The following is a 21,538-nucleotide window of genomic DNA, read 5'->3' as shown; positions in this document are numbered from 1 at the left end:
ATTACATGTATAATCCACTGAACCTTTATTTTCGTAATCAGATCACGTTTGTCATACAGATAAATCGTGGCCGCTCCGAACGGATATATAGATGGCAATTATTTTCGACAGAATTTTAACACGACGTGGTTTCCTAAAATGTATAACCTTTGAACAGAGTACGACTGTGACAACTGCGAAATATAAGCTCCGTGTTATTAACAATTACACAGTGATTTGGTCAATATATCGCTGAAATAAGACTTCTTATGTCTTTTATAAATACTTCAAAAATATTGAGTGGAAAGCTTCGCTATTTTATATTATCCTCGGGGTTTAGTTTTATCTTACATACAAGTTGTATTCCTTTTAAATAGTGTCATTGCTTCAGAATATGCACATTTATTACGAAATTCACACTCAAAGGCGATGGTCACCTGTATGCTTACGGTATATACAATGTATATACATGTATAACTTATACGTAACTCAGGTAACTGTTCTTTATATGATCGTTTGTAAATAACTTATCTTTTGAAAGTAGCTTTAAAAATCATCTTATTAAAGAGAGATATATTTTACTGAAAAACAATTATTCCTTCTGTGACTGTCAATTGTTCTTTTTGTCGAATATTCTGGCGTCTTCCGATCAAAGAGAGGTATATTTTACTAAAAAAAAAACATCATTCCTTCTGTGACTGTTAATTGTTCTTTGTGATATTGTCCAGAGCTTCTCTATCTATTTGGGGGCCGCGGTGGCCGAGTGGTTAAGGTGTACTGACACTTTAACACTAGCCCTCCACCTCTGGGTTGCGAGTTCGAAACCTACGTGGGGCAGTTGCCAGGTACTGACCGTAGGCCGGTGGTTTTTCTCCGGGTACTCCGGCTTTCCTCCACCTCCAAACCTGGCATGTCCTTAAATGACCCTGGCTGTTAATAGGACGTTAAGCAAAAACAAACAAACAAACTCTCTATCAGAACGAGACATATCTCTTCGTGATGAACATATATATTCAGAATGCATTACCTTGTCAGAGTTAGTAATACGATACGAGATGTCTGTGTGTTAGGGTCGTCATACGCTGTGCATCAGAAAATGTGTATTTGAATGATGAACTTGTACATGTTTGCTCATAGGACCGTGAAATATGTATGAGAATATTGTACAAGGAGATTGTATTCGCTGGATGTCTGTGTTAACGTATAATATAACAACATTGACTCATACATAGACACAACATGAAGTTTTATAAATGCATCACAACCGAACTTTTCACAACTTTCTATTTTAAAAGGAATGTTGGTTTTTTTTATTTACGGTAAGGTATAAATAACCGGGGGTAATGTATATATCTCAACCTTATCAACACACAACACAGAAAAAACAACAACAACAAAAAGTTAAAACAACAACATGTCTTTGAAAATGGTATTGTGCGACATTAAACTGATTTACTATGTATCATCTGTCATATCTCCTTTTATCAATGTAAAAAAGATGTTTGGAGATGAATGTTAGGAAACACAAAACAGACAATACTGAAACCCTTTTTAAAATATAAGCAACAAAAAATACCAAACATTTTCCAGTCCCAAATCTAGAAAACAAGGGCAGACCATTCACATCAACAAACATTGTAGATTAAAATATGGATATACAGTGGAACTTCGTTAACTCGAACTCGGATAAATCGAATACCCCGCTTAACTCGAAGTACCTCGTCGGTCCCGGCCGAATTCTCTCTTTATTTTAGTAAAGATGAAACAGTCAGCTCAGTTACAGTAACATTTTATACGCACATGCGCAGCCTAACTTCCGATGCTAATACACATGGAAATGGCGTGGTTATCAATAAAAAGTAAGTAGGCCGATCAAACAGTATTTTATATGTTCAATAAAAGGTAATGGTTCTGTTACGTTTTGCATGCAATCTGTATTAAACTCAAACGGTTACCGGGTATTTGATTTGACATGAATAACTTTTTATTTTGTCGAATTCCGTTTTATCGTTTATCTTTTGCAAACATGACTTGGACATCAGATCGTTCTTGAAGTGACTAAGTGAAAGAAACTTTATCGTGACTGTATATCGGCAAAACTACACCAAATTACAAGTAACATAACGAAACATTACATATATATTTACATGTATTGACCAGTCTTCACACTAAACTGATGAGCGACAGAGCGAAGTTATAATGATTATATAATGTTGACAAATATTGACCAAACTTTTCACCAAAAATGATAACTCGCTTAATTCGAACACTCGGATAACTCGAAGTTTTTTCGTGGTCCCGTCGACTTCGAGTTAACGAAGTTCCACTGTAGATTCTGGAAAGTACAAGGTCCAACATCATGACCCTAGTCGTTTTGGTTTATAGAAAATTGATCACTTTGACAACAGCGCTTTTTCGCATTCACAGCAAAAATGGCTCAGGAAAAACAAAACAGTACTATAGTTAGTGATTCAAAAAATATTTAATTGTTTATTAAAGCGTGTTTAACTCTTCCCAAAACATTTCAACATTCCAAAATTTCACATGAAACGGCGATAAAGATTATATTTATTTGGATTGATTTAAACGATAACCCAAACACGTCCTTTTCAAAGTAGCATCTTCCATTCTATATCATAAGATAATTGAATGAAAACAGTGACAAGTGTATTAACAAACGGGATCATGTCGAAATATCTAGTCTAGTATGGAATACGATCAGTAATTATGATAATTTGTTCCTCGTTCTGACTGATTATCCTATTATCAAACCTCATATCGATAATTATGTAAACAGTATATAGCCATAAAGTTTGGAAATAAAATCAAATGCAAAGAAAAGTTCGAATCAATATACATTTTCATAGTTGTTTCAATCTAGGTTTAAACAGGAGGTGTGTATTAGTAAATATCAAGTCAGGTGATTATAAACTGTTTATTATTCTCTGTTAATAAACAATAATTTACAATCAAATACCTCAAATATCATGCAATATATTTAATAACGAACTCGGTATATCAATGTGCCTTTAATTTAATTTAATTAAAATATATGTTTATTCAATTTGAGTTGGCATATATTTTTCAACATTATTCAGTTTATATATCTATCACATTTCAAGTGCATACACTTGTGTCACATGGAATTATGTAACTTTTCAGGGGTATTAATATCTAATTTCAATCAAATCATTTTATCCCTCAACAAACTACCAAAATGTCATTAGTAAAGTTGAACTATTATGCAATGCAGCATGGACATATTGTTTTCCAACGTCTTAGATTGTTTTAAGTATACTGGAAACCATGGAGAGCGCTCATATAAGCAAACCTTGTTGCCCAATCATTTTGTGTAATCAATGAAATATTTTAAAATGAAATGTTACGGTTGTTTTTATCATCAAACTTAAAACATCTACTGAAAAAAAGAAGTACATTGTGCTTTAAACTGAATGTTGAAGTAATAAAACATATGTATTTGGATCATATCAGAAATAAAAAATATTGATTTCAAATTATCACACATTAAAGAAATTCATGAAAGAATGGCTACGAAGAATAACACAATGAAGGGCAGATGAAAAGAATTCAAAACTTTGTATATAATATATAGATAAATGTACATCGATGTCTTCTTACTGTTTACATTGATATTTATGACTTTATAAATACATTACAATATTTGAAATAACTAAAACTATTTCACCTGTTGACAATTTTCTGTATACTCATACAATTATATTTACATTTGCTCCGCATTTCCCCATTGACATAATGCTAAGACGCAGTTGGCACCACAAACCTATATAACACCCAGTGCCTCAGGCTATAACACCCAGTGGGCCATGTGACATTAAAAAAGGCGGGATTTTTTTGTTGTTGGTTTAGTTCTTTTCAAAGTTGACGAAAATAGTAAGACAATGTAAATATAAGTATTGAACAGTGGTTTTATTGTTGTTATAGTCGATATGGCAGCAAGATATATGGTGGGTAAATGTAGCATTGAAACCCTAACGGGTTCACATCTTGCTGCCATATCGACTATAACAACATTGACACCACTGTTCATTGCTTAAATGTATTGTAAAATAAAAATAAAAACGAATGTGCATGGATATTGCAAATAACCTATATCAATGTCTGGAAACAGTAGATATATAACCTACCACGCTCTATACCTCTATGTACAAATAAGAAAGAATATATGTATTACACGGAAGTGATAGAATAAGAATTTATCAAGTAAAATCCATAGGAAAGAATGCCACATGCAATAATTTAACATAAATAACACTTGATAATAACAGAGAAAATGGAACATAAATTGATTCCAAATAAGCGTCAAAATATTATTATCACGACTTACATCATATACTTAGCACACTATATAATTATAACATACTTGTATGAGCTTTGCACGACATGTCTAATGACCGTTCTAGTTGAACTTTGCGAGTACATCGTGATAATGTAAACGTCTGTACAAGAAACAATTAAATTACAGCCACCTCCTCGAATAAGACAGCCATTTTTTGGACTTTTCAACATTATAACACTTTTGTATACATATATTGAAATTGTTTTTTATTCCATATTATAACTACAAATGTAATATGCAAAACCAAATTATTTTTTTTAAATGCAAAATATTTTATAACAAGCGAGCAACATTATAGTCTTAAGTCAAAAGCTGATAGCCAATCCTCACTTTTACAATATCTTCTGATAGCCAATCCTCGCTCTGACAACATGTTCTGATAGTCAATCCTCGCCCTGACAACATGTTCTGATAGTCAATCCTCGCTCTGACAACATGTTCTGATAGTCAATCCTCGCTCTGACAACATGTTCTGATAGTCAATCGTCGCTCTGACAACATGTTCTGATAGACAATCCTCGCTCTGACAATATCTCCTGATAGTCAATCCTCATTCTCACAAACCGTTCTGATAGCCAATCCTCACTCTGACAATACATTCTGATAGTAAATCCTCGCTCTGACATTATGTTCTGATAGTCAATCCTCACTCTGACGATATCTTCTGATAGTCCATCCTCACCCTGACAATATGTTCTGATAGTAAATCTTTACTCTGACAATGCGTTCTGATAGTAAATCCTCACTTTGACAATATATCCTGTTAGTCCATCCTCACTTTAACAATATGTTCTGATAGTAAATCCTCACTTTGACAATGTGTTCCGATAGCCAATCCTCACTCCGACAATATGTTCTGATAGTAAATCCTCACTTTGACAATATGTTCTGATAGTAAATCCTCACTTTGACAATATGTTCTGATAGCCAATCCTCAATCCGACAATATGTTCTGATAGCCAATCCTCACTCTGACAATACGTTCTGATAGCCAATCCTCACTCTGACAAAATGTTCTGATAGTAAATCCTTACTCTGAAAATACGTTCTGATAGTAAATCCTCACTTTGACAATATCTCCTGTTAGTCCATCCTCACTCTAACAATATGTTCTGATAGTAAATCCTCACTTTGACAATGTGTTCTGATAGCCAATCTTCACTCTGACAATACGTTCTGATAGCCAATCCTCACTCCGACAATATGTTCTGATAGCCAATCCTCACTTTGACAATGTGTTCTGATAGCCAATCTTCACTCTGACAATACGTTCTGATAGTAAATCCTCACTTTGACAATATCTCCTGTTAGTCGATCCTCGCTCTGACAACATGTTCTGATAGTCAATCCTCGCTCTGACAACATGTTCTGATAGTCAATCGTCGCTCTGACAACATGTTCTGATAGACAATCCTCGCTCTGACAATATCTCCTGATAGTCAATCCTCATTCTCACAAACCGTTCTGATAGCCAATCCTCACTCTGACAATACATTCTGATAGTAAATCCTCGCTCTGACATTATGTTCTGATAGTCAATCCTCACTCTGACGATATCTTCTGATAGTCCATCCTCACCCTGACAATATGTTCTGATAGTAAATCTTTACTCTGACAATGCGTTCTGATAGTAAATCCTCACTTTGACAATATATCCTGTTAGTCCATCCTCACTTTAACAATATGTTCTGATAGTAAATCCTCACTCTGACAATACGTTCTGATAGCCAATCCTCACTCCGACAATATGTTCTGATAGTAAATCCTCACTTTGACAATATGTTCTGATAGCCAATCCTCAATCTGACAATATGTTCTGATAGCCAATCCTCACTCTGACAATACGTTCTGATAGCCAATCCTCACTCTGACAAAAAGTTCTGATAGTAAATCCTTACTCTGAAAATACGTTCTGATAGTAAATCCTCACTTTGACAATATCTCCTGTTAGTCCATCCTCACTCTAACAATATGTTCTGATAGTAAATCCTCACTTTGACAATGTGTTCTGATAGCCAATCTTCACTCTGACAATACGTTCTGATAGCCAATCCTCACTCCGACAATATGTTCTGATAGCCAATCCTCACTTTGACAATGTGTTCTGATAGCCAATCTTCACTCTGACAATACGTTCTGATAGTAAATCCTCACTTTGACAATATCTCCTGTTAGTCGATCCTCACTCTAACAATATGTTCTGATAGCCAATCCTCACTCCCACAATATGTTCTGATAGCCAATCCTCACTCGGACAATATGTTCTGATAGCCAATCCTCACTTTGACAATGTGTTCTGATAGCCAATCTTCACTCTGACAATACGTTCTGATAGTAAATCCTCACTTTGACAATATCTCCTGTTAGTCGATCCTCACTCTAAAAATATGTTCTGATAGCCAATCCTCGCTCCCACAATATGTTCTGATAGCCAATCCTCACTCGGACAATATGTTCTGATAGCCAATCCTCACTTTGACAACGTGTTCTGATAGCCAATATTCACTCTGACAATACGTTCTGATAGCCAATCCTCACTAGGACAATATGTTCTGGTTAGCCAATCCTCACTTTGACAATATCTTCTGATAGTCAATCCTCGCCCTGACAACATGTTCTGATAGTCAATCCTCGCTCTGACAACATGTTCTGATAGACAATCCTCGCTCTGACAATATCTCCTGATAGTCAATCCTCATTCTCACAATACGCTCTGATAGCAAATCCTCACTCTGACAATACATTCTGATAGTAAATCCTCGCTCTGACATTATGTTCTGATAGTCAATCCTCACTCTGACGATATCTTCTGATAGTCCATCCTCACTCTGACAATATGTTCTGATAGTAAATCCTTACTCTGACAATACGTTCTGATAGTAAATCCTCACTTTGACAATATCTCCTGTTAGTCTATCCTCATTCTTACAATACGTTCTGATAGCCAATCTTCACTCTGACAATGCGTTCTGATAGCCAATCCTCACTCCGACAATATGTTCTGATAGCCAATCCTCACTCTGATAATATGTTCTGATAGTAAATCCTTACTCTGACAATACGTTCTGATAGCCAATCCTCACTTTTACAATATCTCCTGTTAGTCAATCCTCGCTCTGACAACATGTTCTGATAGTCAATCCTCGCTCTGACAACATGTTCTGATAGTCAATCCTCGCTCTGACAACATGTTCTGATAGTCAATCCTCGCTCTGACAACATGTTCTGATAGACAATCCTCGCTCTGACAATATCTCCTGATAGTCAATCCTCATTCTCACAATACGTTCTGATAGCCATTCCTCACTCTGACAATACATTCTGATAGTAAATCCTCGCTCTGACATTATGTTCTGATAGTCAATCCTCACTCTGGCGATATCTTCTGATAGTCCATCCTCACTCTGACAATATGTTCTGATAGTAAATCCTTACTCTGACAATACGTTCTGATAGTAAATCCTCACTTAGACAATATCTCCTGTTAGTCCATCCTCACTCTGACAATATGTTCTGATAGTAAATCCTCACTTTGACAATGTGTTTTGATAGCCAGTCTTCACTCCGACAATATGTTCCGATAGCCAATCCTCACTCCGACAATATGTTCTGATAGCCAATCCTCACTCCGACAATATGTTCTGATAGCAAATCCTCACTCCGACAATATGTTCTAATAGCCAATCCTCACTTTGACAATGTGTTCTGATAGGCAATCTTCACTCTGACAATACGTTCTGATAGTAAATCCTCACTTTGACAATATCTCCTGTTAGTCGATCTTCACTCTAACAATATGTTCTGATAGCCAATCCTCATTCCCACAATATGTTCTGATAGCCAATCCTCACTCGGACAATATGTTCTGGTAGCCAATCCTCACTTTGACAATATCTTCTGATAGTCAATCCTCGCCCTGACAACATGTTCTCATAGTCAATCCTCGCTCTGACAACATGTTCTGATAGTCAATCCTCGCTCTGACAACATGTTCTGATAGACAATCCTCGCTCTGACAATATCTCCTGATAGTCAATCCTCATTCTCACAATACGTTCTGATAGCAAATCCTCACTCTGACAATACATTCTGATAGTAAATCCTCGCTCTGACATTATGTTCTGATAGTCAATCCTCACTCTGACGATATCTTCTGATAGTCCATCCTCACTCTGACAATATGTTCTGATAGTAAATCCTTACTCTGACAATACGTTCTGATAGTAAATCCTCACTTTGACAATATCTCCTGTTAGTCTATCCTCATTCTTACAATACGTTCTGATAGCCAATCTTCACTCTGACAATGCGTTCTGATAGCAAATCCTCACTCCGACAATATGTTCTGATAGCCAATCCTCACTCTGACAATATGTTCTGATAGTAAATCCTTACTCTGACAATACGTTCTGATAGTAAATCCTTACTCTGACAATACGTTCTGATAGCCAATCCTCACTTTGACAATATCTCCTGTTAGTCAATCCTCGCTCTGACAACATGTTCTGATAGTCAATCCTCGCTCTGACAACATGTTCTGATAGTCAATCCTCGATCTGACAACATGTTCTGATAGTCAATCCTCGCTCTGACAACATGTTCTGATAGACAATCCTCGCTCTGACAATATCTCCTGATAGTCTGATAGTCAATCCTCATTCTCACAATACGTTCTGATAGCCATTCCTCACTCTGACAATACATTCTGATAGTAAATCCTCGCTCTGACATTATGTTCTGATAGTCAATCCTCACTCTGGCGATATCTTCTGATAGTCCATCATCACTCTTACAATATGTTCTGATAGTAAATCCTTACTCTGACAATACGTTCTGATAGTAAATCCTCACTTAGACAATATCTCCTGGTAGTCCATCCTCACTCTGACAATATGTTCTGATAGTAAATCCTCACTTTGACAATGTGTTCTAATAGCCAATCCTCACTTTGACAATGTGTTCTGATAGGCAATCTTCACTCTGACAATACGTTCTGATAGTAAATCCTCACTTTGACAATATCTCCTGTTAGTCCATCCTCACTCTAACAATATGTTCTGATAGTAAATCCTCACTTTGACAATGTGTTCTGATAGCCAATCTTCACTCCGACAATATGTTCCGATAGCCAATCCTCACTCCGACAATATGTTCTGATAGCCAATCCTCACTTTGACAATGTGTTCTGATAGCCAATCTTCACTCTGACAATACGTTCTGATAGCCAATCCTCACTCTGACAATATGTTCTGATAGTAAATCTTCACTCTGACAATACGTTCTGATAGTAAATCCTCACTTTGACAATGTGTTCTGATAGCCAATCTTCACTCTGACAATACTTTCTGATAGCCAATCCTCACTCCGACAATATGTTCTGATAGCCAATCCTCACTTTGACAATGTGTTCTGATAGCCAATCTTCACTCTGACAATACGTTCTGATAGTAAATCCTCACTTTGACAATATCTCCTGTTAGTCGATCCTCACTCTAGCAATATGTTCTGATGGTAAATCCTCACTTTGACAATATGTTCTGATAGCCAATCCTCACTCCGACAATATGTTCTGATAGCAAATCCTCACTCGGACAATACGTTCTGATAGCCAATCCTCACTTTGACAATGTGTTCTGATAGCCAATCTTCACACTGACAATACGTTCTGATAGCCAATCCTCACTACGACAATATGTTCTGGTAGCCAATCCTCACTTTGACAATATCTTCTGATAGTCAATCCTCGCCCTGACAACATGTTCTGATAGTCAATCCTCGCTCTGACAACATGTTCTGATAGACAATCCTCGCTCTGACAATATCTCCTGATAGTCAATCCTCATTCTCACAATACGTTCTGATAGCAAATCCTCACTCTGACAATACATTCTGATAGTAAATCCTCGCTCTGACATTTTGTTCTGATAGTCAATCCTCACTCTGACGATATCTTCTGATAGTCCATCCTCACTCTGACAATATGTTCTGATAGTAAATCCTTACTCTGACAATACGTTCTGATAGTAAATCCTCACTTTGACAATATCTCCTGTTAGTCTATCCTCATTCTCACAATACGTTCTGATAGCCAATCTTCACTCTGACAATGCGTTCTGATAGCCAATCCTCACTCCGACAACATGTTCTGATAGCCAATCCTCACTCCGACAATATGTTCTGATAGTAAATCCTTACTCTGAAAATACGTTCTGATAGTAAATCCTCACTTTGACAATATCTCCTGTTAGTCCAACCTCACTCTAACAATATGTTCTGATAGCCAATCTTCACTCTGACAATACGTTCTGATAGCCAATCCTCACTACGACAATATGTTCTGATAGTCAATCCTCGCTCTGACAACATGTTCTGATAGTCAATCCTCGCTCTGACAACATGTTCTGATAGTCAATCCTCGCTCTGACAACATGTTCTGATAGTCAATCCTCGCTCTGACAACATGTTCTGATAGACAATCCTCGCTCTGACAATATCTCCTGATAGTAAATCCTCATTCTCACAATACGTTCTGATAGCCATTCCTCACTCTGACAATACATTCTGATAGTAAATCCTCGCTCTGACATTATGTTCTGATAGTCAATCCTCACTCTGGCGATATCTTCTGATAGTCCATCCTCACTCTGACAATATGTTCTGATAGTAAATCCTTACTCTGACAATACGTTCTGATAGTAAATCCTCACTTAGAGAATATCTCCTGTTAGTCCATCCTCACTCTGACAATATGTTCTGATAGTAAATCCTCACTTTGAGAATGTGTTTTGATAGCCAATCTTCACTCCGACAATATGTTCCGATAGCCAATCGTCACTCCGACAATATGTTCTGATAGCAAATCCTCACTCCGACAATATGTTCTGATAGTCCATCCTCACTCTGACAATATGTTCTGATAGTAAATCCTTACTCTGACAATACGTTCTGATAGTAAATCCTCACTTTGACAATATCTCCTGTTAGTCCATCCTCACTCTAACAATATGTTCTGATAGTAAATCCTCACTTTGACAATATCTCCTGTTAGTCCATCCTCACTGTAACAATATGTTCTGATAGTAAATCCTCACTTTGACAATGTGTTCTGATAGCCAATCTTCACTCTTACAATACGTTCTGATAGCCAATCCTCACTCCGACAATATGTTCTGATAGCCAATCCTCACTCCGACAATATGTTCTTATAGCCAATCCTCACTTTGACAATGTGTTCTGATAGCCAATCTTCACTCTGACAATATGTTCTGATAGCCAATCCTCACTCCGACAATATGTTCTGATAGCCAATCCTCGCTTTGACAATGTGTTCTGATAGCCAATCTTCACTCTGACAATACGTTCTGGTAGCCAATCCTCACTTTGACAATGTGTTCTGATAGCCACTCCTCACTTTGACAATGTGTTCTGATAGCCAATCTTCACTCTTGCAGTACGTTCTGATAGCCAATCCTCACTCTCATAATATTTTCAGATAACCATCACTGAATCTGACAAAAAGTTTAAGGTGTTGTTGCATGTCTATCCCAGGAAAGTCTTCACGCATGACGTCACTTCTGTTAAACAGACTGAGCATGACGTCCGTCCTTTTCCACATGGCTCACATGTGGATCTGTGGCCACATGGTAAAAAAAGCATACACTTGTCCCGTTTCCGGCACAAATCACATAGCTGTTTTCCCTTCAAGTATTCATTTTCCTTAGCCATCGCCTTTGGAGCTGTGTAAAATAGAAGAGTCCAACATCAAGTAAAAGATCAGTATCAGCAATTCATCGATCTTTATACATCTATGAACACAAATCACTATGTTTTATGGTACATAATGTTATAAAATTACAAGGTAAAATTTATTAATGTGACACATTATCATACTTACTGAAATTTATTTCATCCGAACTTGAACAGGATTCTGAAAAAAAAAAAATCAAATAAGATATATTTTTCTATCACTCGTTATATTGATATATATTTATTGTCTAACTGAATCGGGATAAATTCGTTTTAAATTTGATATCTTTATTTTTTATATTTTTGTTTCAGAAAACAACAGCACTATATCGGTGGTTTTTTTTTACTTTTTACGAGCTTATTTATGATGCTTCCCCCTGTGGCTTTTCGATTATCAAACTGGCAGGCTTGAACTCTAGGCATGCACTTTTTAAGGATAATGTGAGAACGTATATTGTCACCATATTACATCACAACATATCTGTCTAACAATATACATAAGTTGGGTTACGAACAGTTATGGTGCAAAAGTTACTTCCCTAGATATGATTATTTAACATCCTTGAAATAACAATTGATGGAAATCATGTAACCTGTATCATATCCATCTTCTTCCAGTGACGATTCCTTCTCTTCCAGCTTGAATATAATATCCATCAATTCTCTTGCATTGAATTCGCGTTTGCCTTTATGGAAAAAAATCATATTAGTATTTGGAAATTCAATAGCGCAACAATTGAATATAACTAAATACCACATTTCTAAGCCTGTACAATGTTTTGTATATCTATTTACTATCTTAACAATAGAATATAGAAACACAAAATAGGATCCATACTTATCATGGCTTATTTCTCATTTACTCATACCATGACTTATTGAGTATTTGGTAATAGAATTTTGATAAATATTTACCTGATGTTTCCACGTGGACAAGGATTGCTTTCTTTATCATTTTTTTCCGGTAACCAAATTCCTTTATGCTCTCTACTGCTGCTGACAACATAGGATTTTCTTGCTCTTTTTTGCGACATTTTTCCTCATAGCTAGCCTCAGCTTAGTAAAATCAACAAAACAACGTTCAATAAATACAAATATGCAAAACAGAAAGTAATGATATATAACAATTGTTAGTTCAAAAATAAACTAATAGCTTAACATGCTAATAACAGAAATCTGTGAGCAATTGATTTATTTCGAATTTTCAATATAATAAAATTACTAAAATATTGCTCTGAAATTTATAGCACACGTGATATTTAACAATTCCACGTTTTTTTGCCAGAGACTACCTAACCCCCTAAGAAAACAAAAACAAAAACAGTTAAATGATACGATTTGGATATGTTTTTAAAGAAATATATAATGTCTCATAAAAAGTTGAATATTTTCAAACATCCATGGTAGAACAAACATATTCATTCTGCAAGCACTTTCTTCAAAAGCATGTTAGGCTGAGTTTTATTTTAAAAGGTTTTTTTTGAGTGCATATAGAATATAACAATTATACAATCTACATACCACGTGTAAACTGTGACGTCACTCCAATCGAATTTTCAGATTCTCCGTCATTTTCCTAGAAATGAATGCATTCCATGGTAAAACATTAAAACTAAATAATACCTTAACGTCATTTATTCCAATTTAATTCAATGTGGATACATTCAAATGTTAAATATCGGTCAAAGATTTTTTTAAATCTTAACCATGTTATCTCACAGCTGGAAATATATAAATATTACCCCAAAAGATTTCAATTACATTTTGTTTTCAGATTAAAATCAAAATAGCAGCATAGGTGATTTTATTAATACCGAGCTAGATAAACGTACCTCCGGAAGAGCTGCTGCCTGTACAAAGGACAACCCTTTAACTTTGAGGACAAATTTACAGAATGGAAACCACTTGGCGTGCTCAGTCCATGGATCATCGTTCGGTTCCCACTCCTGGAGACCCCCGTCACAGTAATGGCACCGGACAGTGTCTGCTTCACCTGTTCAGGGTTTATATTTACATGTTAAATATGCAATTTGAAAAATTGATATGAAGTCCGTTCTGGACGCGGAATTTGAACAGATGTCCAATGAACAAGAACTACATCTCGCCTTATCAACAGTAAAAACGTCATTCCAAATTATGTCTTCAATACTGACAGAAAAAAATGAATACAGTACATGTACCTACAGAACATGTATCTTTGATGAGGTTACATTATTACAAAGTTAAACCATCAAAATAATCAAATATAATCCTGTATACCTGGTAATTTTCGTTCCCGTTTAGTTTTCGTCATTTTCGTCCATTAGTCGAATCATAAACAATCATGTACTAGGCTTAGCATTTCTAATTAAAAAACGATACATGCGAATTTTTTTTCAAAAATTCATGATTTTTAAAAATGATGTAGTCCGGTAATGATAAAATGAAATACAGAGTGACATCAAATTCCTGCAATGGAAAAGACTAATTTTATGAGTTCACGATCGCTTAATTGTGGCTTCCATTCATGTACATGTATGTACATGTGAACAAGAGAAAACACTGGTCTTACAATTGATCGTTGTTTTGTGTTGCTCAAGGGCGAAAATAACCTGGGGCGGAAATTACCAAGTATTCAATTGTAGTTGTGTTTTTGTGCAATGTTGAAGTATGTTTATTTCTGGTGTTTTTCTAAAATATTAAATTCAAATTTTAATTCAAATCTACTTCAAATTAATTATTGGTCATAAGGTCATAATTTTATTCAATTAAAGAAATAGAAAGAGGCACACTGATGTTACCGTTTTAATGCAATCAGTTATTGTCATGGCTTTGAGATTGATTTTTTTGATGTTTTGATTGCATGGTAACTTTGTTAGTTAAATCACACTTATAAAGATGTACAATAGATATGCATAAACCCATGACATTACGACATTATACGTATAATGATACATAATATTATGATCCTGCTTAAAACTTAATAATCATGTGACATACCAATAACACATTTGCTAGTTACGCCGGTACTGATTGCTTAAGAGGGTTGAATACTTGTTTTAGGTCAATTCAATAGTTGAAAGCTACCTGTATACTATATTGAAATATATGTATGATCTCGCGTGATCTTGTGTTGTGGGGACATAACACAAAATACAGTTCGGGTGGCGGATGACAATATATTATATATTGTCATTATGGCGGATTATGTTTTCTTCCGCTCACCTTTGCTGATATTTTCAAGTGTTTTGTTATTATAAAATATTTGTTAATTCATTTAAAATAAAGTTCAAGAAAGATAAATTATATTAAATTGATTATAACAACTCTTCGATTTAAAATTAAAATGTTTTAAAAAATAAATATTGCGGCCACTTCTAAAAAGTGAGCCATTATTTCGCCACATATTTGTTTTCTGGTTTTTATTTCGACATATAAGGTAGCTAAACACAGCAAACAGAGCTCACAGCATGGAGATTAGAATATACAAAGTGTATATTTGTATGAAGAAGGAGGGTTAGCACACTGATGCTTGTCCGAGTATTGACAGTGAAGGCAAAAAATACAGTTTGTAACAACAAACATGTTTTTGCACAAACTGACATTCCTTTTTAATATTAAATCAACAATATGGGTAGCCACGCCTCTTGACCCATATATGGTAAGCGTCACATCCGGGGTCGTAGAGCAAAGGTCATCGCTCATTGGTCACTTCAGCTGGTCACCCCAACACTTAGAAATAATTTTCAGAAGACGCCATCTTATCTAGAATTCAAAACATCAAAAAGTGAAATTTAAATTATCAGTGTGCTTACCCTCCTATATATCCCTCCCTGGTTTATGTATCCAGGTTTCAGTTTTTTCTTTGTTTTTCTTGTACACTATTATATGGTTGCACCTTCCACAGTGTGACCACATTCTACATGTGAGGAAGTCTTAGTTGTATTTTTATGCAGATTTGTTGTATGATTGTGTGTAACCTATATTAGGCGACATTCTTCATGTGAGGAAGTCTTAGTTATATTTTTATGCAGATTTGTTGTATGATTGTGTGTAACCTAGATTATGTTTTCTTCCGCTCACCTTTGCTGATATTTTCAAGTGTTTTTTTATTATAAAATATTTGTTTTCTGGTTTTTATTTCGACATATAAGGTAGCTAAACACAGCAAACAGAGCTCACAGCATGGAGATTAGAATATACAAAGTGTATATTTGTATGAAGAAGGAGGCTTAGCACACTGATGCTTGTCCGAGTATTGACAGTGAAGGCAAAAAATGTGTTGTGATAGGATACAGTAATGTAATTGCATCAAGTTAGTCATGTATTGTCATGAAACGACATATTCATTACAGTTTATACGGAACTACAGAATGTAATTGTACATCCGATTTAAGATAAAAGCCGTCTGTAAGGTACCTGTGTAAAAGAAGCCTGCTTCAGCCAACTGTTCTGGTCTCTGGAGAACATAGTTTTGTGGCCATGTAGGACCAAACGTCTCCAGTCTCGTGCTCGTCTGGCTCATTTGGGGATGTTTAGGTGTGTATATCTGTAACACACAAAATATAAACGATATCTTTTACGTCATCTGTACAACTGTAATTCAATGTAAAATGGATTAATTTGTACCAATAGTGAATAAAATTTGCACTAGAATATACAACAGACTCAACGTATCACAAGTAAACATATAGACCTATTTTTTTCTAAAATTCAAATCAAATTTTTATGGTAATGTATTTATGTACACCCTAAATCATTAATGCATGAGATATTAAAGCATCAATATAAAACAGTGAGATCAGGAGTGTGTCTATTGGATTCTTCGTAGTTCTTAACATTTGTTTTTAATATCCAACACATACTTTATAAGAAGTTTACATAATGTTAACATCCAAATGTAACCATATTACGTTACCTCTGCCCAGCTCCTTTGAATGCCCGAGATGAACTGGTCATCTCGTTGACCTCTCAGATAGGGACAGTCCGGACTGTGACGGGCATGTTCTACCCAGGGGTCATCAGACGGATCCCATTCTGCCAGGCCAATATCACAATGGAAACAACGAACTATGTCCTCTTCCCCTAGTAGAAGTAAAAATTTCTTTGCATTTGTTCTTTGAACTCTTTTGTTGATTTTAATTAAAAGAAACATTTTGTCAGTTTCACATGAAACTAATACACGAAAAGAAATAATATCAATATTACATGAACATGAATGTTGATGATTATATCTATTATGCTGATATCGAGTTTCTCGCTCTAAAGCGACGGTTAAGCAATGTTATGTATGTTATCATTGACTGAGTTTTAAGCACCGTAACAATTGTGTTTCCAACCACCACAATAATTAGTTGAATGTTTATTGAGCGTATAATGTTGTTTCAATAAGTATTGTTAGGTTAAGTAACATATGCGAGTTATTGATAATGCATTTTAATACAATGATAAAAAAAACCCTTGAACGAATTTAACAATACCATATTACTAAAGCCAATTATCTGATAAACAGTAAAAAGTTATGTTTTTGTATTTATATTTTGATGACATACCTATAAAGAAAAACCCAGAATGTACTAAGTTATCGATGTCCTGATATCTGCCAAGCCAGTTTCTGAATGACTCTCGTCTTACCTCTGGTGACCTCTGACCCGGATTTCTTGGTTCATAAGTAACTATTGGATGACTAGATGCTGATGCTGCTGATGCTGCTGATGCTCCTTGCACACTATCGGCTTGTGTGCCGTTACGTGCGGTAAGGTGTGTGTGTTCTTCATTGATCGTTTCTATCTGGCCAGGTTCAGATCTTCTGGTAACGTTTTCAACAGGAGCGTCAAGCTGTAGTCTATGTAAGTTATTGTTAACTGTTTCGAAATCAATTCCGTTCTCAGGACCTGATGCCTCTTGTTGAACCGGTGTTGAAATAGATTCCCCCCTATGCACCGCTGGACACGTAGGTGATATCTGTCTGTGGACTGTGTATGGGTCATTTCCGTTGAAATCGTCAATGCTAAGTTGTATACTACACGAACGACAACCAACCAAATGACCATGTGGTGCAATGCTATGGAATCCCGCTTCTGCTAACCGAGATGGAGATATCCCTGATTCATTCGGCCACTGGCCGTAACTATTCAGTAAAGAATAGAACGGATTGATATTTATTTGTTCATTTCTATCGTTCGGATATATGGGAATTGGTGTCAGCGGCGGCATTTTTGATTCAAAAGTTTGTGGCATAAGTACATTATGACGATCTGGTGGTTTCCTAAAACATCCTTTCTTTTCCAGATCTGTTAAAGCGCATTGTAAAAACCCCTTCAATACCATAGCATTGGTTATAACAGGGGGTGTATGTCTATCTGTGCGTTTCAGTTCATCTTTCGAATATTGAACGGACATGACAGGATGGCAAGGCCTTCCGAGCGAAATCTGGCACGGATTTTTGCTCATATATACTATCTGATTGATATCACACTCCTTACGATTCCATTCGTCTCTTTCATCTGGTTCTCTGTCATTGATATCTTGTTCTGTAGTTTTCGTTTCAATGTCTCCGACAAAGACATATTTTTGTAGATCATCTCGATTAGCAATTAAAACGGCCCCATGTGTATTATTGTTTTTACTTGACGATGCATTTGATATATCGTCGAAATCATATTCGCTGTTAACTTCCAAAACTGTTGAGGTGCCCTTGGAAGAGATATTCATTGATAAGCTGAACGTTTTCAGCCAGTCCTTTTTGCCATTTTTCAGTGACGCTTTCTTCATATGCATTTTTAAATGTGTACCTCTCTGTTCTTTATCTTTATGGGAATCACCATTTTCTTGCAATGTTTTCCTGTCAATAAAATTTCGTAGAAACATCTACCATTGTCATATCTTTTTCATTAATTTGAATTTTATTTATCGTCGTTTAAAAATAAATTTGAAATAAGAAATTGAAAAATCATTGCATGCTTACAACAATGAGTGAAATAACTGTAAAATCGATTCATAAAAGGACTAATTTAACAGAAGATAACATCAGATAACTGTCATTACAAATGAGGAGCTCATTTTGTGTTAGCACTTACTTGCCGAGAAAGGGATGTTCATAATGATACATATTCATCTTCCTGAATTTGACAGCAGACACTCTTTTCACAAAATCTATAAAAAGAAATTACACATCAGTGGTATCAAAGATGGAGACGACCATTTCATCGTGATCTATATATAGAACATAAACAAAAATAATTCATACATTGTCTATTTATGTAAAAAAAAATAAACACTAAGAATATTTGTCTAAAAATATGACAACATTTACAAAGAATGTATCACCAAACGTAAGAAAACTAAGCTAAAACATTATTAATGTGTGTTATTTAGCTGTAACACTTTTATGCGTCACTCACATTAAATGGACGGATATGTCATATGGCTGTAATACTAACACAAATTATGTGCCCCCCAAAAAATGGACGAATACACTATATAGAAGTAACAAACATAAATGATTCCGTAAGCGAAAGCGTATGACAGAACATAGACAGCAAATAAGAACAGACAGATTTTTACCAGTCAGCAAACATCAGAACCAATGTTCTAAAAGTGATTTTCTGTTCTACCTATATACCAAGTGTCTAGCGCAGATGCTATAGAAAGAGAATCAAAAGAAAATATGTTTATTAATCTATTGAAACCAAATCTTAATTCATGTAGTTCTGTGTAATCCCAAATTGATATTACTCTATTTATAAGTGTATATTCTTATTATGAAGTCATCAATTTTGTATTTATGTGTACTTATGGTCTTTGTGTTTTATGACGTCATCAATCTCTGTTATTTTGATGTAACCTCTCATATCCAGGGGGTTGACAGAATAAAGCACAACGTAGGGAATGACAGCATTTTAAAAAGGAAAAACGGGTGACAAACCTATGAATGGTGCGATATCTCTGTCCGATGTATAGGCATATGTTCTCAAATACTTAAAAACCGTTAGGTGTTGTGAAATCTTTTAATCCATCAATCTCCCACAAAATAAAATTAAATATTGATATGCCTTTACTTAATGAAAATGTTGAAACCCGTGTAAATAAAGGATAAGCGCAATCTGAGTTAGCTATACATGTTGTCTTACATCATAGTATGCGTATTATATAGCACGATGTATGTATAGTATGAGTATCTATAAATAGACATTTACACTTACGTGTATCGGAATTCATTACTCACAGCATACGTTCGGTTTATACCTAAAAGAAAAAGGTTGTGGTGTAATTTGGATTCACTCCAACTTTATAATTTGCATGACGAAATTATATCGCTTTATTAATGGAACATTTGGTAAGATAGTACACAGTATGTTAAGCGTATTGCTGTTTGACGATCGAATACATTCTGTCACGCTTCAATGATGACTCACAAAGGACTGATCATTAGTTTTAGTCTAGCCTGAATTAATCAACATACAGATATGTATTAAACTAAAACATGTCTCATGCTAAAACAAAACTAGAAAAATTTCATAATTGTAAAGCTCCGATGGCCACCTTACTAATTATATAGATAATAAACATACCATACGGACGGACGGACGGACTCACACAAAGAATATAAACATGACTAATAACTCATTTACCAAAACGTCTTAGCAAAATTCCAAACCAACGGTCCGTCAATATTTTGATACATAGTACATATGATATATACATATATTGAAAGTGAATTGAATATTTTGTGCCAGGTCCTCGTACCCCCTTAAGTCGGGAGTATGAAAAAGCTAATCCAATTAAAATAAGTTATCTCGTTACACTCCATCACGTAGACTAATGATATCTTATTTCAAATAGATTGCGAAAATGAAATCAAACAACGTATAAATTGTAGTCTCATAGTTTTCGTTCACATATCTGGTTTTTAGTCTTAAGGCTGTTTAGTTGCTTTCACTATCTAAATTTAATCGATATTTGCTTTACATTAATTGATCGAGAAATACCTTTCAATACCAGAAAACATTACCTGGTGAACTCGGGTACCAAAAGGAAGGTAGAAATGTGTATTTGAATTCACAATTATAATTAAAATAGAATCTAAATATGTCTTTGACACTGGTTAAGTTCCGAGAGGTAGACATCTTAACATGAATACATACTGTAGGTACAAGTTTCGTTGACGAACACTCACTTCAAGAAATGAAGCTAGGGTTTCCCTATTTCTGCCATTGCAGCTGTGTACCTACCTGTAAGAGGAAGTAATGTCAGAGTTATAGGGTATAACTTCAGTGGATAACACTTACAAAATGTATATCTATCAATGTGATCAAATATCATATGATCATGAGACAGTTTTGTTTATAAATATGTTCGTGTACCAGCATGCAGATCTTATGTAACATTTACTTACCAAGAGGTCATGGGTGCGTCACATGCCCGTCAATGTGTCGTAATCTTAGGGTCGCCAGG

General features: G+C 35.3%; 1 protein-coding gene and 1 long non-coding RNA gene across 4 annotated transcripts in view; one reads left to right on the top strand and one right to left on the bottom strand.

Moving 5' to 3' along the window:
- LOC117326852 overlaps positions 1 to 15,487 on the top strand; it is a 16,229-nt gene extending 742 nt beyond the window's left edge. Inside the window, exon 2 of the long non-coding RNA XR_004532523.1 lies at positions 13,878 to 15,487. This is a non-coding gene — a long non-coding RNA (uncharacterized LOC117326852). The remainder of the gene's footprint in view (positions 1 to 13,877) is intronic.
- Positions 11,081 to 21,538, bottom strand: LOC117326848 (E3 ubiquitin-protein ligase XIAP-like). Of its 3 annotated transcripts, none has more exons than XM_033883625.1 (13): positions 21,480 to 21,538; positions 21,229 to 21,315; positions 20,287 to 20,329; positions 19,162 to 19,237; positions 17,635 to 18,926; positions 17,001 to 17,167; positions 16,502 to 16,631; positions 13,936 to 14,096; positions 13,625 to 13,679; positions 13,019 to 13,159; positions 12,697 to 12,789; positions 12,252 to 12,284; positions 11,081 to 12,093 (listed from the first exon to the last, which is right to left on the bottom strand). In XM_033883625.1, the coding sequence occupies exons 3-13, from the start codon at positions 20,300 to 20,302 to the stop codon at positions 11,897 to 11,899; spliced, it is 2,361 nt and encodes a 786-aa protein (XP_033739516.1). In that variant the 5' UTR covers positions 20,303 to 20,329; positions 21,229 to 21,315; positions 21,480 to 21,538; the 3' UTR covers positions 11,081 to 11,896. The 3 variants fall into 3 exon arrangements, with proteins under 3 accessions (XP_033739516.1, XP_033739518.1, XP_033739517.1); XM_033883627.1 differs by having other exon boundaries at positions 12,703 to 12,789; XM_033883626.1 differs by lacking the exon at positions 21,480 to 21,538 and having other exon boundaries at positions 21,261 to 21,315.

The sequence above is a fragment of the Pecten maximus genome, chromosome 5, assembly GCF_902652985.1.
Source record: "Pecten maximus chromosome 5, xPecMax1.1, whole genome shotgun sequence".
In the NCBI taxonomy this organism is placed as follows: Eukaryota; Metazoa; Mollusca; class Bivalvia; order Pectinida; family Pectinidae; genus Pecten; species Pecten maximus.
The sequence above is the reverse complement of the archived record's forward strand: the minus strand, read 5'-3'. Positions and strand labels throughout refer to the sequence as shown.

What these genes read in the sequence shown, in the direction of transcription:
- LOC117326848 (XM_033883625.1), bottom strand. An exon ending in GAACATCCCTTTCTCGGCAA is followed by an intron (nt 18,927 to 19,161) that starts GTAAGTGCTAAC and finishes TTTTATTGACAG; the next exon opens with GAAAACATTGCAAGAAAATG. An exon ending in TTCAAAGGAGCTGGGCAGAG is followed by an intron (nt 16,632 to 17,000) that starts GTAACGTAATAT and finishes TGTGTGTTACAG; the next exon opens with ATATACACACCTAAACATCC.